This window comes from Amia ocellicauda, chromosome 4 (genome assembly GCF_036373705.1).
Source record: "Amia ocellicauda isolate fAmiCal2 chromosome 4, fAmiCal2.hap1, whole genome shotgun sequence".
NCBI classification, from domain to species: domain Eukaryota; kingdom Metazoa; phylum Chordata; class Actinopteri; order Amiiformes; family Amiidae; genus Amia; species Amia ocellicauda.
In genome coordinates, this window is record NC_089853.1 from 30,158,926 (window position 1) to 30,185,280 (window position 26,355).

The 26,355-nt window shown below is 40.1% G+C and overlaps 1 protein-coding gene across 2 annotated transcripts in view; it reads left to right on the forward strand.

Annotated features, from left to right (window-relative positions):
- The window catches only part of scaper (S-phase cyclin A-associated protein in the ER), a 131,949-nt gene extending 107,893 nt beyond the window's left edge, over nucleotides 1-24,056 (forward strand). For both annotated transcript variants that reach the window (XM_066701833.1, XM_066701834.1), the window contains exons 27-31: nucleotides 5,893-6,130; nucleotides 9,487-9,636; nucleotides 19,890-20,081; nucleotides 22,068-22,119; nucleotides 23,204-24,056. In XM_066701833.1, the coding sequence (XP_066557930.1) occupies nucleotides 5,893-6,130; nucleotides 9,487-9,636; nucleotides 19,890-20,081; nucleotides 22,068-22,119; nucleotides 23,204-23,307 (736 nt within the window). In that variant the 3' untranslated portion in view covers nucleotides 23,308-24,056. The remainder of the gene's footprint in view (nucleotides 1-5,892; nucleotides 6,131-9,486; nucleotides 9,637-19,889; nucleotides 20,082-22,067; nucleotides 22,120-23,203) is intronic.
- The last annotated feature ends 2,299 nt before the right edge of the window (nucleotides 24,057-26,355 follow it).

The following is a 26,355-nucleotide window of genomic DNA, read 5'->3' on the forward strand; positions in this document are numbered from 1 at the left end:
CCATTTGGAAGCTGTGCGTTGCACCGAGACGCATTTGTCTGCAGCTCCACCTCTGATGGTGGCATCGAGTGCTGACTTATGACCTCTTGGGCCCCAATGCAAGCACTTGAGTGCCATTTGACAAAACAATAAGTTACTGGCTTTCTTTTTCTTTGTAATTTTTCCTTCTATGTTTTCCTGTTTTGTCTCCTGACAGCAGGACAAGGAGGAATCAGAGCTTTACAGGACTCAATGCATCATCTGCGTGTACAATCGGTGATGTGGTAGTAAAATGCTGGAATGCCAAGCATATGAGGCCTTCTGCGTAAGAACATATTGGCATTCACAATACTACACTTCACTTGGCACAAAAATAAAACAACAAAAGTTGTAAACGGCATTAAGCATCTGTGGTTCGGGCTGACTTACATTTCTAACCATGAAATGTTTCCAGCAGTTTAGCTTCAAAAGTTTAGCTTTTCCTGCCTAGTTTTCGGTTGAACAAAACAACAGAAAAACGCTATGTCTGTAATCTAACTTTTATACTCCCCACCACCCCCATACCTAGCAATGACATTCCTTCTCCTTTCCTGTAGTGAAACAAATTAAGTAATGAGTTTATTAGAGGTTATGATGTAGATTCAGGCCTCCTCTCCACAATCGTATTCCCTTTCATGCAAGAACAAGTGGGTCTTTAAAGCCTACGGTCAATAATTCTGTGGTATTTTGTAGTTCAATAGAACTCTTAATAGTCCTTTGCCAAGAACGAAGGACCTCTGAGCCGACCTGGGAATAATCAGGAAGACCAACTATTTAGCACCCTAATAAGTATTAGTCTTTCTCCATTAGGCCTGGGAAACCTTAGAGTGTTTTTTGGCAGGCATGCTTCTCGCAGGAGTTTCTCCCAAACAGTGCACAGGAGCAATCTGAATCCTGTTAGAGCAATTAGATTTTCAATGTCATTTCTGGAAAATGATCATGTATATGCTGTCTGAATTTTGCTTATATATTTGTTTTAGCAGGCTTTCTCTTTCCCGTGCAAGGCTTGGCTGTTTTTTTTTTTTTTTTTTGCATGTAGTCACCTAACATCAATCCTGCCAGAACAGCCCTGTAATTGAATGTGAGTGCTCAAGAACACTAGGGCCTGCCAGAAATCTGTTCGTATCACCATGTGAAAAGCACTGTTAGCTGTCAAAATTAGTCCGAAAACTTTACAGTTTGTTCCAGTCTGCTTCCATGGATTTTGAGATAGGGAGGGGTATATGTATATGTGTGTGTATATATATCTATAATATATATATATATATATATATGTGCAAAGTTTTAGGCAGGTGTGAAAAAATGCTGTAAAGTTAGAATGCTTTAAAAACATGCTTTAAAATGTACACTGTCTTTCATGTTTTGACTTTTGTGGTGAATATTGCTTTCAGATTCATCCATCATACTAAATATTAATAACTTCCCCCCTCTAACACCTAAACAAATGTAAACTTTTGAGATTTGATTTAATCAGTTTGACCACCATATACAGTACTGTGCAAAAGTTTTAGGCAGGTGTGAAAAAATGCTGTAAAGTAAGAATGCTTTCTAAAATAGACATGTTAATAGATTTTATTTATCAGTTAACTAAATGCAGTGAGTGAAGTGAGTGAACAAAGAAAAATCTAAATCAAATCCATATTTGGTGTGACCACCCTTTGCCTTCAAAACAGCATCAATTCTTCTAGGTACTTTTGCACAAAGACAGGGATTTTGTAGGCATATAGTCAGGTGTATGATTAAACAATTATACCAAACAGGTGCTAATGATCATCAATTCAATATGTAGGTTGAAACACAATCATTAACTGAAACAGAAACAGCTGTGTAGGAGGAATACAACTCAGCTAACAAGGTGAGGTTGCTGAAGACTGAGCACAGCAACAAGACACAAGGTAGTTATACTGGATCGGCAAGGTCTCTCCCAGGCACAAATTTCAAGGCAGACAGGACAGTTTCCAGCTGTCCACCCTCTTTTGAAGAAGCACAGAGAAATGGGCAACGTTGAGGACCATAGACACATTGGTCGGTCAAGGAAACTTACTGCAGCAGATGAAAGACACATCATGCTTACTTCCCTTCGCAATCAGAAGATGTCCAGCAGTGCCATCAGCTCAGAATTGGCAGAAAACAGTGGGACCCTGGTACACCCATCTACTGTCCGGAGAAGTCTGGTCAGAAGTGGCCTTCATGGAAGACTTGTGGCCAAATACCCATACCTCCGATGTGGCAGCAAGACCAAGCAACTCAACTATGCATGAAAACACAGGAACTGGGGTACAGAAAAATGGCAGCAGGTGCTCTGGACTGACTAGTCAGAATTTGAAATATTTGGCTGTAGCAGAAGGCAGTTTGTTCACCAAAGGGCAGAAGAGTGGTACACGAATGAGTGTCTGCAGGCAACAGTGAAGCATGGTGGAGGTTCCTTGCAAGTTTGGGGCTGCATTTCTGCAAATTAAGTTGGAGATTTGGTCAGAATGAATGGTCTCCTCAATGCTGAGAAGTACAGGCAGATACTTATCCTTCATGCAATGCCATCAGGGAGGCATCTGATTGGCCCCAAATTTATTCTGCAGCATGACAACGACCCCAAACATACAGTGAAAGACATTTAAGAACTATCTTCAGCATAAAGAAGAACAAGGAGTCCTGGAAGTGATGGTATGGCCTCCACAGAGCCCTGATCTCAACATTATCGAGTCTGTCTGGGATTACATGAAGAGAGAGAAGCAACTGAGGCTGCCTAAATCCACAGAAGAACTGTGGTTAGTTCAAGATGTTTGGGCCAACCTACCTGCCGAGTTCCTTCAAAAACTGTGTGCAAGTGTACCTAGAATAATTGATGCTGTTTTGAAGGCAAAGGGTGGTCACACCAAATATTGATGTAGATTTTTCTTCTGTTCACTCACTTTGCATTTAGTTAATTGATAAATATAATCTATTAACATGTCTGTTTTTGAAGGCATTCTTACTTTACATCATTTTTTCACACCTGCCTAAAACTTTTCACAGTAATATATATATATTAGTGCTGTGAAAAGTTTTAGGCAGGTGTGAAAAAATGCCGTAATATGTATATTTGTGTGTATATATACATATACATATACACATATATATGCATGTATGTATGTATATGTGTGTATATATATAATGTTGTTTTTGCACCTTGTACTAAATGTGCCAATCAAAATACAAGGCTCAGTATGAGCAGATCTCATTGTGCTCAGAATGAATTTCTCCATTTTAACATATGGCATGTTCTTTACCTGCAGCACAGTCTAACTTTCTTTCCCCCATTTTGCACTGAAATAGAGATTGCACAAATCCAATTTCACTTCATCACTACAATCCAGAGTTGAATGAGGACACTGATAATTGGCAACCCTCCCCATATCCATAGTCTAGACATATCCATTTTTTCACCCTGTGACTCCAAGCAAGTAAGCTCCTGCATTTCATAGGTACATCTACAATAATGTATCAACATGCACTACCGTTCAAAAGTTTTGGGTCACTTGTCCTTGTTTTCCATGAAAACATACATGAAATGAGTTTGAATAGGAAATATAGCAAAATGAATAGGAAATATTGACAAGGTTAGAAATAATGATTTTTAATTGAAATAATAATTGTATCCTTTAAACTTTGCTTTTGTCAAAGAATCCTCCATTTGCAGCAATTACAGCCTTGCAGACCTTTGGCATTCTTGTCAATTGTCAATTTGTTGAGGTAATCTGAAGAGATTTCACCCCATGCTTCCTGAAGCACCTCCCACAAGTTGGATTAGCTTGATGGGCACTTCTTACGTAGCATACGGTCAAGCTGTTCCCACAACAGCTCAATAGGGTTGACTGTGCTGGCCACTCCAATATAGACAGAATACCAGCTGACTGCTTCTTTCCTAAATAGTTCTTGCATAATTTGGAGCTGTGCTTTGGGTCATTGTCCTGTTGTAGGAGGAAATTGGCTCCAATCAAGCGCCGTCAACAGGATATGGCATGGCATTGCAAAATGGAGTGATAGCCTTCCTTCTTCAAGATCCATTTTACCCTGTACAAATCTCCCACTTTACTACCACCAAAGCACCCCCAGACCATCACATTGCCTCCACCATGTTTGACAGATGGCGTCAAGCACTCCTCCAGCATCTTTTCATTTGGTCTGCGTCTCACGAATGTTCTTCTTTGTGATCCAAACACCTCAAACTTAGATTCGTCAGTCCATAACACTTTTTTTCCAATCTTCCTCTGTCCAGTGTCTTTTTTTTTTTTTTTGCCCGTCTTAATCTTTTCTTTTTATTGGCCAGTCTTGAGATATGGCTTTTTCTTTGCAACTCTTCCTAGAAAGCAAGTATCCCGGACTTGCCTCTTCACTGTTGACGTTGAGACTGGTGTTTTGCGGGTACTGTTTAATGAAGCTGCCAGTTGAGGACCAGTGAGGCGCCTGTTTCTCAAACTAGACACTCTAATGTATTTGTCCTCTTGCTTATTTGTGCACCGGGGCCTCCCACTCCTCTTTCTATTCTGGTTAGAGCCAGTTTGCGCTGTTCTGTGAAGGGAGTAGTACACAGCGTTGTATGAGATCTTCAGTTTACTGGCAATTTCTCGCATGGAATAGCCTTCATTTCTCAGAACAAGAATAGACTGACGAGTTTCATAATTGCAAAAGGGTTTTCTAATGATCAATTAGCCTTTTAAAATTGTAAACTGGGATTAGCAAACACAATCTGCCATTGGAACACAGGACTGATGGTTGCTGATAATGGGCCTATGTACGCCTATGTAGATATTCCATTACAAATCGGGAGTTTCCAGCTACAATAGTCATTTACAACATTAACAATGTCTACACTGTATTTCTGATCAATTTGATGTTATTTTAATTGACAAAAAAATAGCTTTTCTTTTGAAAACAAGGACATTTCTAAGTGACCCCAAACTTTTGAACGGTAGTGTACATGATTTACTCACAAATGTTATCCACATCCAAATTGCCACAAATTAAATCTTAGTGACAGCCCAAGGGGTAAACCCTTACTCTCAAGATGCCTGGTAATCGATTGGCGATGATGTCTGATTCTAGCAGCTATGATAGGTCTACAATGTATGAGTGCCAAAGAGAAACATAAATCCAATCACTTCCACTCGGGGGAAAAACAAAATGGATTTGATCATTTTTGTGTGTCACAAATGCTTTTCCTCTTTATCTCACGACAGCCTACCAAACAGCTCACTCCAGGCTTATTTTAAGGTGTATAGACCTATTTGTTTGACTGTCTGCAAAATAGAGGCTTGATTATCAGTGTGGTGTGAGGTGATGTGGAGAAGTTCTGATTTACTGGCAGTGACAGAGCTTGATGACAAGAGATAGGCCTAATGCAAAACAAATGAGTGCATTGCATTGCTTAGGATACAACAAGAGCATCGGTGCTGCATGGGGCACATGGAAATGAACAGAAGTGGCTGGAAGAGGGCTGGGATCCTGTCTGTCGTGCTGTTTTAGTCTTAAGCTGCCCGATTACAGCCATTCTCTGAGAGTTGAAACCTAGACAGGAGTTAAAGCCTTAAAAATGCACATTTTCTGGAGTACATGTTTTAACAGAGATGGAATTCACTGCGGTACAACCGGCAGCGCTCAGACAGTAGGGCCACTGACAAGTAAAACAGACTCCTGACACAGAAACCCAACTCCAGTGATCACCGCCAGGTCTTGAGAGAGCAGACGGCACAATTGCCCCCTCTGTTCCAGATGGATTTTTCCTGAACCAAATAGACAGACAAATAAGAAAGTTGCAATCCTGATTTGGTATGATCTGAATGACATCTGACAGTGTACAAGCCATGCTTCTCATACTTGCCCTGTTTCTGCCGCCAGCTCCCCCAGCATATTTGACAATAGACGGCAGGACCCCACTGGCCTGGCAGCACTGCTCCAGTCTACGGATTTGGTGGGGGTGCTGCACATGCTCTACTGTATCCTCCTCCATGGGGCAACTCCTGACCCCAACAGTGCCAGCCCTGTGGAGAGCTACCCTGCCAGTGTCATCCAGGTGGCCATCCAGAGCGTTCGCTTCCTCAACAGTTTTGCCCTCCTGGACCTGTCTGCATTCCAGGTAAAACACTCTTGATTGCATCATTGGGACAACCACAACGCTGTCATGTTTTGTGTAATGTTTTCTGTGGATGGCTAAAACTACTGTTACAATGTGTTGATAGCCTTGTGTGTGGGGGGGTGTTAAGGATGTTTTTAGATGAGTAGTACAACTTACACATGAGGTGCTATACTAAGGATTACTCCAAAGGGAATTGAAGTTTGTGAATTTTGGTGCGATAAAAATGTGGATGATTCCGCAGCAATGACTGACTGAATCGCCTCAAGGCTCATGCAAATCATATCTCCAAGTAAATAAACGTTTTAGAAGATGTAATGGGAACATGCCTCCCCCATTTTTTACTTCAGCCCCTGTTAAACACAGAGCAACTTTCAGTGGCACAGAAACTGTAGACTTTAAAACCACACTAACCATTTTACATGGACCCACAGGAAACATCCTGCAGGCTGACATTCTAAACCAGCGCCCCATGAAAAGGTCTTGTCAAATGGGGTCCCCTTGCAGTATTAGTAACAGGGGGTTCTCATAATTCTGTGCACTCGCATGTGAAAATACACAAAGATCCCCCCAGCAGTGGAGACATAATGTGCAACTGAATCCGATGGACGCTATTTTGGCATTCCAGAGGTGCCATTAGGAAGTGCTGTTTCCTTTAGAACCAAGCTGACCTCTTGTACATAAACGTGTGTGCCCTTTGGCCTGCAGTAATCTGTTAAGGTTAGACAGCGTAATGGGTCACAACACTGGTGGACATGTACAATTAGTATAGGAGCCAGGGCCGGCCATGCAACCATTGCTGAGACAGGGAAGGAGAACTCCTTGTGCTAAATCTGTGACAAACAAATAGCCGCTTGGCAGGAAAAGGGGGAATGATTCATTGATTAATGTGTCATCATAAATATGCTGCTGCTGGTTGCAAAACAGCTGCCAATCTATGCAGTAAAAGTTTTTTTTTTTCTTTACTGCTTACTTGAAACAATGCGCTTCATGAGTGGAGCTGTAATCACCTTGTGGTTCATATTATGCCATACTGGCAGTTAGGTACTTTGGAGGACCACCCCCTTGCTTCCGCTTGTTTGACATACCTGTGAATTAATTTAGTTACTACTGTACACTTGAGGGTAAAATACAAGGAAGCTTGATTGCCAGTGGAAGGCTCAGGAAGATGGGGTGATTGTTACCAAAATACTTTGCTTGCCCCCTCCCCCTCAGTGGGTTAGCTTTCACCTTACAGCTTTGTCCTTCTCCAGTAGGAAGCATTTGATGTCAGACCAAGGCGACCCACTAATTTCAGTTATGGTCTGAAATCTCAGGAATTAAAGCTGAGACTAAGTTTTATACAATAACTGAAGCTCAGGGCAACCGCTGTTATCTTAAAAACATATCCCAGGTAGGGAGTGGGTTAAACAGATAAAAACGTTGTTGGTTCTGATACTTCTTGTCAGCACGCAATCAGACTGTTTTTCTTAGTAGACCTCGTAGCTCTCCTTCAATGTCCCTCATTTCCAAAGGGGATGCTGAGGTTTACAAGACGGAGAAATCTAAATTGGGACAGTCTGTGGGGCAGGGTTTGGAATGTAAACAGCAGTGAAGGGTTCGGCCGGGTGCGAGGCTTCAGCATGGTCCTCAGGTATTGTTGTTTGCACGCGGTTTAGATGTCTCCCTTGATTTGCTTTGCTTCTCCGCTGACCTCTTGCTGCTCTGTCACATTGACATGTTTAATAAATACTGTCTGTGGGCCGTAGATACCATCTCATCTGTCCGGGATGCCGGAGTTCTTCTGTGCGGCTGGGTTCTCCGGCGTCTGTCACTCCTGGAGCCCAGCGACTCCGCTCTCCCTCAGAGAACATCAGATGTCAGCGTTGGCCAGTGATAACATTAATACCGGAGCCCCCCATTACCTGCGAGAAAGCGGGAGTCCTCTCTATGTTGGATTAAATCCCTCTAAATATTTCTTCCCAACACTTGGTTCATGCTTGGTTCAAGGCTTGCTTCTACAGTGCGGCATACATGTCTGTAATAACCAGATGTCTTTCAGGGTCTCTTGCATGTTTTGCCTCTGTGGTGAATATTGCTTTCAGATTCATCCATCATACTAAATATTAATAACTTTTCCCCCTCTAACAACTAGACAAATGTAAGCTCTTGAGATTTGATTTAATCAGTTTGACCACCATATACAGTACTGTGCAAAAGTTTTAGGCAGGTGTGAAAAAATGCTGTAAAGTAAGAATGCTTTCAAAAATAGACATGTTAATAGATTTTATTTATCAATTAACTAAATGCAAAGTGAGTGAACAGAAGAAAAGGTTTTCCAGATGTGCTGTCCAAGCTCTTTTGAAGAAGCACAAAGAAACGGGCAACGTTGAGGACCGTAGACGCAGTGGTCGGTCAAGGAAACTTACTGCAGCAGATGAAAGACGCATCATGCTTACTTCCCTTCACAATCGGAAGATATCCAGCAGTGCCATCAGCTCAGAATTGGCAGAAAACAGTGGGACACTGGTATACCCATCTACTGTCTGGAGAAGTCTGGTCAGAAGTGGCCTTCATGGAAAACTTGCGGCCAAAAAGTCATACCTCCGACATGGCAACAAGGCCAAGCGAATCAGCTATGCACAGAAACACAGGAACTGGGGTGCAGAAAAATGGCAGCAGGTGCTCTGGCCTGATGAGTCAAAATTTGAAATATTTGGCTGTAGCAGAAGGCAGTTTGTTCGCTGAAGGGCTGGAGAGCGGTACACAAATGAGTGTCTGCAGGCAACAGTGAAGCATGGTGGAGGTTCCTTGCAAGTTTGGGGCTGCATTGCAGCAAATCGAGTTGGGGATTTTGTCAGAATGAATGGTCTCTTTAATGCTGAGAAGTACAGGCAGATACTTATCCATCATGCAATACCATCAGGGTATTGGCCCCAAATTTTAGTTAATTGATAAATATAATTTAACGTCTAACGTTTAACTTTACAGCATTTTCACACCTGCCTAAAACTTTTGCATAGTACTGTGTGTGTGTATATATATATATATATATATATATATATATATATATATATATATATATATTATTATTTTTTTTTTATTTTTATTTTTTTTTAAGAAATTTCAATTGCTGGTCCCTGCTGAAGTGTGGTGTACAAACTAAACTGCACTCAATTCCCAATTTTTAAACCCCTTCAGTCCCAAACACCCTGGCAGGCAGACAAAACTAGGGTTTTTCATTGAGTTTCTGTGTGTGTCAATGAGGGGGAGGTTAGAAAAGGTTTTCTGCTCCAGGCTTTTTGTTTTGTCTGTTCCTGTCAGATTCTTGTTGGCAGTCGGCTGACTGGTGGTCGCTAACATGTCGCTTTCCTGTGCAGTGTGTTCTAGGTGCCGAGGGTCTCTCTCTTGCCTTCCGCCACATCATCAGCTCCCTGCTGTGGTACTGCTCCCACCACACCTGTGAGGAGCTGCTTCACCAGGTCATCATTTGTGTCGGCTACTTCACCGTCAACCACCCAGACAACCAGGTAAAGGCTCCCATTGACATGCGATCTCCTCCCCTGAAATGCGAGCCTGCCGGAGTCCGCACGCCGCAGAATGTGCAGGGCTGGGCGAGCGGGGATCGCATTGCTCTATAAATGGAATAGATCCCCACCCCCCCACCCCCCATCTCTTTTTCAATTACAAGCTTTGCTTTTGACAGCATTAATTTTGTAGCATAGCATCTTGAGATTTGAAAGGATTTTAATATTTTAATATTGTTTTTTTTTCCAACACTTTAATATTTTTGAAGAACATCAAATAGTAGTATTTACCTTTTAACAATGTTACCAGATAGCATACAAGCCTGTCCCAAGGTGAACTGATTTTTTTTTTTTTTTCTTCAATGGAAGACATGCAGGAAATAACTCTGCCATCAATGTCTTTAACCAGTTTTGAGAGAAGACCGCATTGTGCTCAGGTATCCCCACACATTTTAAGAGCCTTTACTGAGGAACAATGAACAATGTAATCTCCAGCTCCGCTCTACCTGGAAAACTTTTGGTCTCACTTTCCTTCTCTTTTTTTTTTTTTCCCCTTATTTCCCCCCGAATACATCTCTTAAAGTCTCATGTCAGCACATTTCCGGAATTCCCGCTCCTGTTACATGGAAAACAACCCAGTGGTTATCTCCAATACTCTGATAACACTTCTTTATAAATATCACATATCCTTTTCCTTTTCTTTTCTTTTTTGTGGTCTGGGCATATGGTAAAGCTTAAAAACTAAATAATCATGATAGTGATAGTGCTGTTAACATAATAAAACACTGAAAACATACCAAAAAAAATATTAATACGCACTGCTTTGATGTATAGTGTTTCTGTACACATACTTTGGGCAGTCAGTAAAGGTGCTCTCTAATTAAATGGAGAAGTGTGCCTTTTTATCCCTCCCCCCCCCCCCTTACAAGGAATCGCAAAACTAACAAAAGCTGCCTCTTGAATATTGAAAATGTCTTGGCACCCCTGTCCAGTCCGGCAGTGTGCTAGTCTGCTGCACTTCTCAAAGTGACCTATTGTTTCCACTCGGGTGGGCGGCTTGTGTTGCTCTTGTCAGGAGGTAGCAGAGCCTGGAAGCACGGAGCAGCAGAGGATTAATGGTCTGGTTGCTGGCCGTTGCATAACTGGCTTCCATGCGCGATGTGGGGAGTTGGCAGAAGCCTGGGGATGTGTCACAGTTGGACGTGCTTTAGTTAAGTGAAGCGGGTCCCATGATGCCCACTGTGGATCCTTAAGGGAAAACTTTTGCAATAAGAGTAATGCCCTCATGCGTGCCGCAGCCATCCAACAAATTTACGGGCAGATTACAGATTCTAATTAAATTTTTCTGGTCTTAATTAAAGAATCTGCTCCCGTTTTTATGACAGTTCAGTTCCCCTCCACCACTCCTATCCAATTTAATTATTCTGATGTACGTAATTAGCATGTGTTGGCCATTGTTCCTGGCATTTGCATATTATATTGGGTAATGGAATGAGAGGCTGATGATTAAATTAGAGGCGGGTGACAGATGATTCAGCTTTGTTCGTACACAGGAAAGTTAGCCCGAATTACCAAACTGGGAATTGCCTGCTTTTGCATATTCATTTATTTCCCCGGCGCACTTTGCTAATTTAAAAAATCTTTTGCAGCAAAGTCTTTAAACTTCTGATCCTAGCTGCAGGACACAAGCTGCTGTGTTACTTAATTCTTGGCTGCATTTCAGCTCTTATTATTAAATGTGCCCACATCACAGCAAATCAAGTGACAGGTGTAATAAAATACTTCACAGAAACGAGAGCTGGCAATGTTAAATGCTTTATTTTAATTTTTTTATTTGTTGATTGTTTTTTATTTTTATTTTTTTGGTGTGCTACATACTTTACAGCTGAACATTTCTACATATTCTTCAGTGCAGGTTTGCTTCCCTGTGCCTTATATGTTGTCCCTCCTCCAAGATGAAGGTTTGGCCCCCACATAACTTCTCTAATTAAAAGCAGCTACAATCATTTTTATAATTCTTGACTGTGCGGTGACATCGTGCTTTTTAATTTCCCATGAACTGTTCAATTCAGTTGTTTTACAGCATGATGTGTTTAACTTAAAGGACATTTTATGACACAGCCAGATAATATAAATTTTAACTGCAATTAAAATGTACTTTAAATTGATTGAACTAATATCTGCAATTGTGATAAGTGGTTTTAGTAGAACTGTAACATTAAATATTCATTTAAAAATAATAAAATGGCCTGTGTAAGCCATCAAGACCCAGATATATGTGTTTATATTATTTGTATATAAATACCTGCTGGTTAAAAATGACTGGCAGCTGTCCAAATTGAAATATCCAAATGCGGGTATCAGTTAAGACAAAATTATTTAATGTAAGTATTTAGGGAAGAGAACTTTATTTTATACTTTGCTTCTCAGATATATTGGAGACTGCAAACTACAGTGCAAGCCAAACATTGTGATTGAACAGATATAAAACCCTGCATAACCCGTTTCCGTGTCCGAAAGTTGGCTACTTGGCCCGGTAACTTGACCCTTTAGCAAAGCTGAATTTGGAGAGATGTCAGAAGGCTTAGTCTCTCCAGTATACAACACAATTTGAAAAGGGCAAGATGGAGTGTACCGGGATAGGGTCACTCATTTCAGAGCAGGACAGAAATGTAAACACAAGCCTATCAGTGCTCTTTGAGTGTGGGGTCTGCATGCTATTTTGAGATTCTCTCAGATTCTCCTTGTGAAGGCGCACCAACTTTCCATAATACTACTACTAATAATACTAAATTATATAAGAATCCTGCCTAGGCTCTGTTTATTGGAAAACCTCTCCTAACAGCAGAGTTAGCGAGTGTGCTGTGTGATCACTCAGTTACACATGGTCCATCTTCAGTGTTGCGTCTCTTTATAAACACGGTGCATGTGTGCGGGTGAGGTGGAATACGTTTAAAATGCATCAAAGGTGTATTTCTCAGTAACACTTCAGTCCTGTTATGGCTTCCACAACAGTTTTCTTGCGACAGCTGTTATTATTATACATAATTGTCAGATTATTAAATGCATTGTGTTTTTTTTATTGTTATTATTTAAATACAATAATAATAATAATGAATAAGCGTAAAGATATTTCTTTCTTATTTTGAAAGTTAGAACTGCAAGTTTCACATGCACATACACATGCACACATGCGCACATACACACACACACACACACACACACACACACACACACACACACTGCATCACTGTACTGATCTCAGCCTGCCACGCTTCAGATATAAAGACACTAGGTTACAGCAGTTCACCATCTTTTCCAGGAAAATCTGCAAGGGAACACACAGATATTTCTAATGATTTATATGAAATCGAAATAAGAATAAGCATAAAATAACATGAACGAATTTCAATTGTAGGTCTAAAACCTATTTAAAGTGCACTGTATATATATATATTTCTGCGTGTCTGCGTACGTATACATGCTATGTTTTTTTTTTTTTTTTTTTTTATTAAACTTAATACCTTTCTTTTGGTTCAGTTTGTTTCCCCCTCCCCACAGAAGAGATGATCCTGCACAGTGTTGTGTTCCTGGAATTTTTTTCCATGTGGGGTTTAACCAGGATAAATGTTTAGAGGGGATATTTGGAACAGCTTTAGCCTTTCACATGCTAATGTAAGCACTGGCGGCACAAGAAAGCTTGACTGACCTGAGGGCCCAGCGGTGACAGAGTCTGCTGATTCAGTACTGGCAGCTCCAGCTTTGTTTATGTATGTGAAGAAGAAATAATGCAGATCATAAAAAAAGAACTTTGAAGGGGAACTACTATCCAGAGTGATATATACCCCCCTCTCTGAGGATATACATAACTCACCACATAGCACAAAAGTCCTGTGACGTTGTTACAGGGATGAGTTATGCTCTGTCATTTATACAATAACAATCCCGGTAAGTTTCCGCTTTGGAAGCATATTACTGTAGTTTTTATTGTCTGTGGATGAGATCCAGAAAATAATTCTAACTGTGTGAACAAAATCAATTATGACTTTTTAGTTTTGGTAAAAAAAAAAAAAAATCCACAGAATGTATCTTCCCTGTGTATTTTTCATCAGTTTTCTGCAAAACAAGTTTTGGATCTGGTGTGTTTTCAAAAAATTACACATCCACCACATTACCGGGCTTCTTTCTCTATCTGTATATACAGCAACATGAAAATCCCAGCTGCCTGGGTCAAATTCACTTAAAAAAGACTGGTTTTCTATTGTGCAAGATGGTTTTGACACAGTTTTCCTAAAAAAATCATAGATTTGACAGCTCAACAATTCAATTTTGTGTATTTGCTGCTATTGCTGCTGTTCTCTCAATATATGACTATATAAAATGGTCACACACAAGAAAGGGGAGGGGGGAAGAGATGAAATCTGAAACGGTTCCAGGGCAAAACCCAGCAAAGAGTCCTGTTTCATTAGCAGTGATTATTAGAAACCACCTAGTACAGAGCCGCCTCAACTGCCAGATAGTGCTGAAAGATATTGGAGTGTGAGAGACACCAAATCACTGCCAGGGGACAGCTGCTGCTGCAGGAGTGCATGGCAAGAAATACCAATAGGTGCAACAGCATCTTTTCTCACAGGGCCACATTGTCCACCTCCTGAAAACAACCCATTCTCTGGAAGGGCTTTTCCACAGAGTTTGTAAGCAAAACTCGAAGCAGCACTTTTTAATCCTCCTTAAATTGATGTCGTACGGTAATTAGAACAACCATTTAGCACAAAGATTACTAACACCTCTGAGCCCGGCAGCTAAATATGACTTGTGCAGACCAGCATGGGCCAATGGCTTGTCATATTACACTGGAAAATATATGCTCTAAGCACAGACTGTCCACATACCTTATTGGCTGTAGGGTGTGTGATTGAGAGAGTGCACGAAATACTTCACAAGAGGTTTAGCGTCTCTGTTTTAAGCCTCTGGCATGGATTTGGGTAGAACACCCAGACGAAACTAAAGTTTTCCCCACTTTATTATTGAAACTTTAAAAATCTATATGCAACTTTTCTTTCACTCCCTTTTCAGGTCAGTTCAGTTCTCATAGTCACCAAATACATCCATATTTCACTGAAATTAGAAAATGATAACCACAGCCTGAGACCCTTTCGTGCTGCCTTTTTATGAATTTGGGGATTTTATGTCACTTCCAAAACCAAATTGTGGCTCTCATTGAACAAGACATTTCTGTTTTCTTTTAGTTGTAAATCAATGGGGAAATTGCCCTTTGTTTCTGTAAGTCTCAGGCAGTTTAAAGGAGCAAGGAAATTTACACAGTACTTGCACAAACCTCAAGAACCCATCAGTGGGTGGTATGGGTTGTTAAGTAACTTCCTTTCATGAGTCCTTTCAGCCTCCTTAGATGTGGTTTGCTTTTTTCCTTATCAGTAACTTGACCATCCCTACTTTAAGGTAATACAAATGTTTACAGAGAAGATGGGATCTGTTTTGTATTTTGGATCGTGCTGCAGATTTGCGATACCGTTTGAAGACTGACGTGGACCTGCGCTTGAAAGAGTCAAATGTTCTGCAAGTGTCTAGACGTAGAAATGTGTAACAGAAACTGCTTCATATCTGTTTGAAGATCCCCCCCCCTATTTTTAAACTATGGGCTTATTTAGACAGTACAATGTGGAGGAGCTCCTTTCCTATCAGCACGGATCCAATTAAACCTCTTTCGAGGAATGATGCATCATTGAAACCTATGTTGTGTATTCAGTTAGCGTGGTTGACCTTTGGAAAAAATGCAGTTTCTCTTTGCTCCTTAATGCATTACCTGTGTCAGAAATGTATGTTTTTTCTTTTTTTGTGTGTAGTGATGAAAAAAGTCCATAATAGCCTCTGTCATCAGTATACCTTTCAAGCCATTAATACAAGTAATCTGTAACAGTACTGGTATTGCAGAATAACATATCTATTGTTACCCTTACCTCCTACCCTGTGTCAGTATTCCTGGCACTGTGACAGTATTTCTACGGATTTACAATTTTCCAGTCACAATCTAAGTGTTAATGTATTTTATGGTTACTGTGCTTCTTCAGAACGTTTCACATTATAATGCACCCTGCCTTACCAAAAACTACCTGCAGAACTGCCAAATACTGAAAGGCTGTTCCATATGTATTTAACAGAGTGTAGGCCCACGTTTGGTGTAAAGGCCAGATGTATTCTTGAGCCAGTTCATTGCTCTGTGGTTTCTAATGCAAGAAGAGATGCTGTTCTTTGCCATTTTGCCCTAATTTGCTCTCAGGTCATCCCCAGTGCTAAATACTTTCAATGTGAGCATTTTCTGCCGGCAAGGAAATGTTTCCAGTAAAATTGTCCTTAAACACCTTTTTAACTCTCCCGGCTTTGTATGGTGTGGCATTCTGGTAGTTGTAGATGGAAAGCCCCTTATTATAAACTTCCAACAGTGTCGCCTGTACACTGCTTTTTCAGGATATCACACTACTCTGTGTGCATGACTTATGCCACTGCAATCCATTACCAGGGGAAGGAAGCTCTTCCCATTATTTTGTTAATGTAATGTAGATGCTGTTTTTCCTTTTAATATAGCACTCAGTCAGTCGCAGAAGAGCCTGTATGTTCATGCTGTATGCTTTCGGTTTTCATATATATTTTTTTTAATCGGATGTGCTTCTTGGCTCCGTGACATGCTTCAATGGGGCATTTGTGCTTTGCAGGATATATAACTGGCAACAGTGTTTTCACCAAGTTGGCTTGAACATGGGAGTGAAGAGCAATGTGTCATTTCTGATGGAAAACCCTGAGAAGTGCTGGTGGTATCTGCACGAAGCTGGAACAAGTATATTAAACAGCCTCCAGCATTTTCTCAATTGACAGTCTCCTAAAATGCACCTCTGCACAGGAGTTGGCGCCTTTAATCGGTCTGTCCTTTTTGCGCAACTTGATAACGCACCTTTAAGATCCACACTCAATCTTCTTTCGTTTCATAAGTGAACCAGGGTTTTCCCACAAACTGTATCATTGTGTTTTATTTATTTATTTTAAAACAAGGATGGCCTTTTTTTTTATTGAATAACTTGGGTGTTATGTAATGGATCTCGATAAAAGCATTGCCCTGGTTTAAAATAGCAGCTATTTGTACTTCAGTAAGATCCGAGCCATCAGACACTTAGGTTTTATGGGTCTCTGTGTAATTGTGGGTTGATTCATAGGTTCAAACAGTTGTCATTCTTTTTATTACCTAAGTGCCTGAAAAGATATTCCTCAGAGGGGAGGGGCAGGACGGCGACTCGGTTCAGCGCAGTTCTTATGTGGAACGGCCAGCACGAGTTATTTTGCTCCATGTAGGAAGAGGGAAATTGTGAAGCAGTGCAGGTTAAAGGCAACCTCTGCTGTTTCTGCCAGACAGCCTTGTTTTATGTCTTTCTTCCCTGCAGTGCACACTTGAGGGCAGACAATTTGTTTAGATTTTTGAAGATCCTGCAGTGAATCGTGTGGGATTATGAGATCGCCTTGTGATTTGTGGAGCAGCATTCAACGCGTTCTGACCGCCACCAGCCCCCCCACCCCCTCTCGCTAGCCCTAGCACAGACATCAGTTCCACTACTTCTGAATGCTTACATGTATGAGGCCTAGTCCTGAGGTCCCCTGAGGGAAAGAGTTATTCTTTATTTTTATGGATTATAATGTTTAATGTCCTGCTGAAAGATTAATTTTCTCCGTATTCCCTTTTTGACTGTATTTAATGTCTCTCTCGCCAGTTGTTTTTTAAGACCGGTGTCACTGGGAGAGATTGATTTGGTATTTGGTGAAGCATCAAATAGTGGAAAATTGAAATCTTCCATTTTTTCCCTTACCACAGGACCCAACTTAACCTTTCTGTCTTTAAAAGCTAACTGTGTGTGTGTGTGTGTGTGTATGTGTGTATATATATATATATATATATATATATATATATATATAACACACACATATTTAACTTCCTTTTTGAAAACAGCTGGCCAGTGGAAGTTTTTAGTTATTTGTACAGCAGCTACAATACAGTGGGTTTCAGAGGGCCTTGCATTGCTTTACACCAGGGGAAATAATTCATTTGGCAATAACAGATAAGATTAAAGTGTTTACATTTTGAAACGCTGGGAGGAAACAAAAGAAAGGTTCTTCACAGAAGTACTGTCTTTGCATATCTGCACAGAAAGTGAAAGAATCAACTGCTTTCCAATAAGTGCTCTCAACTGCATTTGTACATGAATCTACTCAGCTCAATTTTTAAGAGCTTTATTAGCTAAGAGAGACTGATCAGTGGTTCGTTTTTACAGACTCCTTTGCAGCATCCACCAAAGCGTCTTAAAACAGCCCTTAATTTGATGCCACGTCCACTGGAAATCCTTTGAACAACCCTGTAGAACATAGTCCAGAAGTGCTCCGACCTTGGAATGATAAAAAATTTGAATTATTGGTTTGTTTATCATGCTCTTAAACCCCTAAAGTGCATTATTAAAACGGAGAGCACATTGGAAGAGTATTGTTAAAAGTGTTTTAAAAATCTTGTAAATCCAGGGGTAATTTATGTCATCCTAGCTGAGGAGCTTCACCCTGCCCTTCTGGTTTCAATTTGAGCGCGGCTGCGCTCGGGGCATGTGTACCTGTAGCAGTGGATTTTTTTATGTTGTTGTTTTTTTTTCTTCCCCCCACTACAATTTACAGTCATGACCTGCACTTTTACAGGGCTTCCAAACTCGTCGCAGCCTGCCTCCCAGGCTCCGCAGAGGGCCAACAATAGGTCAGCTCCCCTCCTCCCTCAAGACACACGCTCCCCCTGCCCCTTCATTCTTTTGTATTCTTCCTTTGTAATCAAACTAGTCTGGGAGTGATTTGATTTTAATATTGGTGAGCCGGATATAATGGCGTGATTGAAAGGGTTTGTTGAGCCTAGCAGGATGTGGGCCCAGTGAGGGATTCCATTAACGGTATTGCTTCATTTCTTAATGCGTCCGATGACACCACGGGACTGGGGGACCGACTTTCTGAGGAGACCCCTTGCTCAGGCACTGTTCTCTCCTCTGGGGCTCAGGGGGGACTCATCTGGCTCCCTGACACAGCCCTGCAGACTTGGGAGGGTGGGGAAGGGGGCCATTGAAGCCGTAGCATACAACACAGTATTTGACCACCTGTTGTTGTTACAGGTATGGATATCGTTACAGATAATGTATATTAAAGAAAGCATTGCCTTTGAATTGTTTTTCTGATGTTTGCTGTTGCCCCAATGTAAAGCAGTGAAGTAAATAATCTCAGCAGGGCTAACCAAATTTGTGACATACTCCATCAGATAAAAACCCTCTGCCTGCCTACCTTGCCCTTTACTGAACTCTGTGAGTTTAAGTTCACATGATACAGTTGTCACACGCACTAGGAGAAAAACATTTAAAAATGTTGTTTACAGGGAAGGGGAGTGGGGAGGGCCACCCAAACCGTAGACAGTTTTCATGTGGTACTAGTTTAAATTGAACTTACCTTCTCCCCCCTTCGAAACTTTGAAATGGACAATAAATGTCCTTAATCCCTGGATTGGGTTTTGTTTATGAACAGCTCTCATAGCTTCAGATAACATCTTAAAGGAGAGGAGTAAAGTTATACACTCAGGACAGCCCCACCAGCAACACAGCCATCCCAATTAACAGCTTACAGTGAATTTGAAAAAATTATAGGAATTGGGGACCCATACCAAATACACATACTAAATACTTCTCAGAGCCATAACATATGTAACAGTTTCTGTTAGTCCATAGTTTTTTTTTTTTTTTTTTTTTTGCACTGCACGTCACATGGACTTTGATGATTTTCAATCCTGTCCCCTTCAATCCAATCCCTGTGACTGGTATTTGTATACCAGGACTTCAAATATTTATTGGAGCCACTGTATATATGAGTCATCTTACCCAACTTCAATTAAAGAGAACAAAAGATGACTAATGCGTGCCATGCTAGATTACCAAGAACAGTTTAAAACTCATTGTAACCTTCCCTTGTATCTTAGAAATATACATTATTTCATAAATACATTTGACCTCTCAGTGTGTATAATATATATATATATATATATATATATATATATATATTTGTGTTATTATTATTATTATATATACTGTATATCTTTTATAAACAAGCCTGATAGGAGCTCCAGCAGGCTGACTGGTGCAGGAGGCCGTGTGACTGAGTGGCTCGCTCTGTGTGTGTTCCAGGTGATTGTGCAGTCTGGCCGGCAGCCCAGTGTGCTGCAGAAACTGTGTCAGCTGCCTTTCCAGTACTTCAGCGACCCGCGGCTCATCAAAGTGCTCTTCCCCACGCTGATCTCCGCCTGCTACAACAACACCCAGAACAAGGTCATCCTGCAGCAGGAGATGAGCTGCGTCCTTCTGGCCACGTTCATACAAGTACGTCTCCCTGAAGCCGGCGGCAAGTCCTCTCTCCTGGCCCCTGCGTCGTATCGAGCTATATCCTGCAGCCCCCACTGGCACTGCCTCTTTCATTGCCGCTTTATCCTCCTCTGCTGCACTCTGCTCTTGTACTGCACCTTTAAAATTCTAGTTTTATTTAGGCAATACAAGAAGAAATTGTGCTCTTAATGCTTTTTTTGCTGTTTTTCAAATGTCTAGCTGTGTGCAATATACAAATTGTTATTTTCATTTACTGGTTATTATTACTCATCCTCATCATAGAAATAATAATAAATTATTTAGCAGGTGATGTATCAACAGGGTCTAAGAGATTAACAAAATATCAGCAACTGTTCTTGCAAAATTACTTCCAGTATGAGTTCTACATCACATCCCCAGTTGTTGTTTTTTCTGGTTTGTATCCCTCCTAAGAAAAACAAAACTGACTTTTTAGTCATCCCATTTAGTGATTGCCAAAAATATGACCAAAACAATCATTCCCCTTGATTGCTCTGGTATATCAAAATGTATTTTTCATTGCTCTCAAAGGAGGACCCAGCAAAGTTCTCTGCCTCTTGTGTACGTCACTGCTACAATTCTCTGCAGAAGTCTTGAGCGCTTCAAACAACAGCAGTGCAGTTCCTCACAATGAGGAGAGATTTCAAGGGGAAAGAAACCGTTAACAGTTCTTTACTGTTTAGAAGTACAGCTTGGACAAAGGGCTTGTTGGTAATTTATGCTGGATTTACCTGCCACTAGTTGAGTCCTCAGCAAACAGGTTTTTTGTTTTAATTTTCCCTGCCAGTCTCCTCTCTCGCTGCCCTGCTACCTGCATTATTTATGTTACGATTAGTTAAAAAAAAAAAAAAATGACAGAGACAAAATTGTCACTTTTCTCAAACAATGAAAAGATGTATTGTGAGCTAGCCAGTTTCTAATGCAAACTCTCACAACGTCCATGCTGCTGAACAAAAGCTCTTTTCAGAGCCGTACTTATGCAGGTTGTCTTTTTTTTTTTTTTTTTTTTTTTTTTTTTAAAGGAGAAATTCCTAGACTTTTTTTTTTTCTTTACACAGCCACATAAGATGAATATTCTAGGTGGGTAAATGATATCTATTAAACAGCTGCTTGAAAGGTTACAGAAAGGAACTAGCTAGCCAGTATTACTGCCAGTTGACAAAGAAAAAAAAAAAAAAAAGAAAACAACAACAAAACAATAACATTTACACACATTTGGTGTAAGTTTCTCTTAACAGGAGCCTTATATCATCTGATCAATAAAACAAAACTTCTCAGGCATTCTGAAGAGATGTGTTGACACTGACCTTTTATTATCTGTGTAACCTAAGATTAGAGATGATTAAATTGTTGTCTCTGTAAGTTAACTCAGCCATTACTGAACCAAGATAAATCTTTTTTTACATGCCAAATGAAAAGAGCCGAAAATAAACAGAGGAAACAAAGTGCTTAAATACATATAAAAATCTCTATTGCACGTGTCTGGCTACACACACACACACACACACACACATATATACACACAACACTTTCATATTTAATACAAAATATTTAACATTATAGAGGGGGGGGAAACTGCAGGATCTACTATGTTGTGCCTACCATCCGTGTTTATGGAGTTAAATTGACACACAGGTTTTGATGTCTATGTTGTGCTCGTTTCTGATCTCTCAGTGAGAATCATGGGTTCCTAGGTGAGTGCTGTCAGGGCAGCAGTGATTGATTCCTTTTCTTTCTTTTTCCTTTTCCCCCCAAAGCTTAAGTTAGCTGTTGGCATTCTGGCTTATGTTTGCAAAGGATTTTAATGAAGATTCAGTGCACGGCTCTATTTATTTAAGACCCTGACAGCCTGGCAGCGTGCTCCCCGTTTCTCCCTTTCTGAAAAATGTGTGTCACTGCTTCGCTGCGCACTCTTCCCACAGTGCTGAGAACAGGCACTGTAATGCTGTCTTCTTCTTTCCTCAGGATTTTGCTCAAAGTTCAAGCCAGACAGAAAACAGAACATCCCAGCAAGGAGGTGGGTTTGCACTTCAATGATTCTCTTTGTTAAAAAATTTGACTCTTGTGCCATCCGTTTCTGTTAGGACCCGTGTCATTGAAACACTTCAATCATGATTCCGAACTCTAAAAATAACTATTTTTTTGTTGTTGTGAAAGGCACCTATGTGACCTGTCTTTTCTTTGAGTTTTACCATTACTTTTGAAGAATTTGGATTGTCAGTTGTGTGTGTGTTTTCTTATTGTTTTTAGAGACTTTAATTCCAGTCTTTACAAAAGGTGTGTTTGTTTTGTTTAGTGATTGTAATCTATTAATTTGTTAATCAAACTAGGACAGATTTTATAGAGATGAATACACATAGGTAGGTAGGCAGTAGTTAGATTAATAGAGAGAAGTTTGTATATCGCTTCCTCCCATTGATTCCCTGGCCGAGCTTTGTCACATCCAGCACCCACATTGTAAAACCTTGTTCAAGAGCACGTCCTTTGCTTACATTTGTTCGAGCACATTCTGGTAAATGTAAGCAAAGGACTGAAAACCATAGAAATCAAGAAGTCCTGTGCTGTAATGAAGAGGTTGACTCACAGGGAAATTGACAGCCTGATCAAACAGACTAAACCCATCATCGCAGGCAGCTCGCATGGTAGAGCTGCAGCAGAGTGAACACATTCGTGTTATAAACTCTCTCTGTGATGCCGGCCCTTAAAAGGGATGTCCTACTCTTATATTCTCACAGTGGGGTAATGCAAACAGAAAAACACTAAATGTAAAGCTTACAATTTAATTTTCTGTGTGAAAACGGGAGGGTCACCTAACATTACCATTGTGGAGCAACTGAGCAGTACTTCAGTGGTCATAATGTGAATAATGTATTTAGTTGCTGTTAGTTTGCTTTTCAATGCAACACCATCTCAGTGTTTTTGTTTTGTTGTCTGTCCTTGAAAGTTGGAAAGTGGACCTTTCTCTTTATGTGACCAGTACTTAATATTGCATGTATCAGTGTTGACAGGATCCGGAGGGAGCATGACACGACTGATGCTTTCAAAACTGCTTTTTAATTTCTCTCTCTCTCTCTCTCCCGATTTTTCCCTTTCTGTTTTAGAAAAAGTCCCTCAGTCTCTGGACTACCTCGAGCTGTCGAATCGCTTTCCACGGGAGCAGTGGGATGCGGCCCTGCAGTTCTTCCTGAAGAAGCAGGAGGATTGATTATGTACAATTGATTGTCTTTACTCTATACAGAGTAATTAGCCTGAGCAAATACTCAATGAAAAACATTACACTACAATATGAAAAAGAATAAAGAAGAAGAAAAAGAAGAAAAAAATAAACCATGCTTTGCCATGTTTTCTCACATGTAGCACTGAGGTGACGGTTTTGTCATGAGTGGGGGTTGCTTCATAATAGTCTCCCACGTTGGCTGTTCATGTTCAACAGAAAACTTTCAGAATAGACCATTCTTGTAACCTTACCCAAGGACGTCCAGGGTAACTATATTCATCTGTGGTGTTTTTTTTTTTTTTGTTGTTTAGTTTTTTCATAAATTTAACATCATAAAGCACATGACTAAATGAAAATGATGAAGTTTGCAAGTGGGTAGGAATGACCGTTTCGTACGTTTCAATTTGAATGAGCAGCTCTGTAAGGAGGAGCCTGCAAGGAGTTTTCTAGAGTTTGAAGTTTCCTGGTTTTGTATCTCATTGATTTATTGTTTTTGTATTCATTCATGTCTGTATTTTTGCACAGTTCACGTGTGTATGTGTTGTACATACCGTTCTTCCTTTGGTTTGTATTTTTGAGCCATCTGAGTGGTTGTTCCTTATTTTGGCCTCCTCTGTTGTTTATTCGTGGAGATGCCATGCTTGAAGCCTGTGCATTGTGAAGCACGGCTGCACAATATAATTTATTCCATAATTTAAGTTTATATCACAACCAATAAAATTATTTATTGCTACCCATTTTGAAAATTGCTTCCCTGTGTGCTATGCAAAGCAACATCCTTGGGGTTCAGTCTTTACCCAACGCATTCAGATTCTTCAGTACTGGAAGAGGCCAGATTCACTGCATGTTGTATGTTGCATGAATTGACAGCTATAGTTGTGAGAGGATCTGTGTGTGTGTGTATGTGTATGTGTGAAATACTATGGATTTGTGGTCTGTACAAAGAGACAGACTATGAAGTGCTGGATTTGGATTCTGCATGCTTCTTCTGGAAACATTTGCAGGAATTCTCATTCTCCATCTTTGTTCTGGACCTCAGTCACTATAATGCTCTATTATTTTATATATATATATATATATATATATATATATGTATGTCTGTGTATGTGTGTGTATATATATGTATATATATCTAAGGGCACCCCAATACCTTTCACTACTCAGACTGTTCATGCTACAGCTGTGTCCTTCCCCAGTGAACCCCAGCCGTGGAGTTGAACTCTCCAAGCCATTCAGTCACTGAGGTCCACAGTACTATGCTTGGTCTGGTACCTCTCCTCTTGGAAGAATAAGGGGGAGAGTCAGTTGCCTTCAGACTGAACAGCAGTTTCTTGAATCTGAGGAAAGGAAATTCATTAAATACCTTGGTCTGCTTCACCAAAACATTTCCACAACCTGGCACAGTTTTCAGTCCTGTTTCACTTGACTCTGCGGGCTCTTCCTCGTGTTCCTGTGAAACTCACTTTCCCACCCCACTTGCTTTTTCCACTCTTGACTTTCCAATATACATTTTTACCTTTTACTGCACCGTAAGAGAGAGTGCGTGTGTGTGTGCATGTGTGTAAGTATAAAACTGTCCTTTTCCATGGGAGAAGCTCAGTTTTAGTTGTGCATTTTGTCTTTGCTTTTTGTCAGGAAAAGTGTACCCACATTACTAAATGGTGGACAGTTTGCGTAAAGCAATGTATGAGATACAGGACAGGAAATGCATTCCCCTTTGGTTTTCACCATTTATTATTGTAATGGCGAAGTCCTGAAGTGCCTCTCTGGTGGGGATTACACAATCTATTTACCTTTAGCTGAGCAGGGCTGGCCGTTCTGCGACGCTCCCGAGAGGAACACAGCCCACTGTTTGTTTTGTTCTGCTTTATGGCACACATAGATACACCTCATTCAAACCGGGAATTAGAGGATCCCAATATCTTACTAGATCTCATATAAACAAATACTAGAAACCTCAAAAACTTGGGGATTGCCATTGTTAGCACTGGTCCAACACCAATTTATGCTACTCCTCCAAAGTTTTTCAAACCAATTTAATTTACTTTTTTTGCTGCTTTTGTTGCCTTTGGTGATGGTCAGAGAGAAGCTCTTATAATTTTAAATCCTGAAGGAAGTTATCAATTTGTTGAAACTAACACACTTTAAGTGAAGACATCAATGCAAATTATAGTGATTATAGTAATCCGTTTGCAAACTAGCACCTCGAATTGTATAAAGGTTCTTCAGGGTCAAATGTATTATTTTTATTATTAATAAGCATCATTATCATAATGGTTTGTGATATCGAATTGAAATTGTGTGATAGGAAAGCACAATTCATAAACAAGGTTGTGACGTCAGATCAAACCCAGTGAAACTGAACTTCAAATCGATGAAGTAATATTAGGGTAGATTAATCAAATTAGAGTTTTGAACAATCACTAGAACAATATTTCACAATAATATAAAAATTATTTGTGTACTTATTTTGGTATTTTAACTGCCACATTAGTTCACTCTTGTCCTGAGTCTGTTCCGGTTTTATTGTTCACGAATTATTAACGGTAAACATATTCAGAAACTTAGTTTCCACTCTCATTTAAAGGGGAAATAAATTAATACATAGTATCTCATTAAAACAAATTATACTATAAATGTTAGTCCACATTAAATATATTGCTCAGGTGAGCGAATGTTGTCTACTTTATATTAACTAATTTATATTTTCTGAATTATGATATTTTAACACTAAAACCACCGAGATGGTTTAAAATAACGGTCTCCAGACTTGTGCCAATAGTGTGTGTAGTGTGTATAGTTACTGTCTAGTATTGTTTTAAATTATATGTCAGTTTTCGGATTCACAATCAATAGTTGTAGTACTTGTAGAGTTGTAGTTTTAATCAACACATTATTAGTTTTATAAAATATTCAGGTCAAGCTTTTGTTTAATCCGAAATAAAATCATCACTAATAGGTATGTTGTCTTTTATTATAATTGATCTAAATAAAGACCTATTTGTATGTATGTATGTGTATATCTATCTATCTATC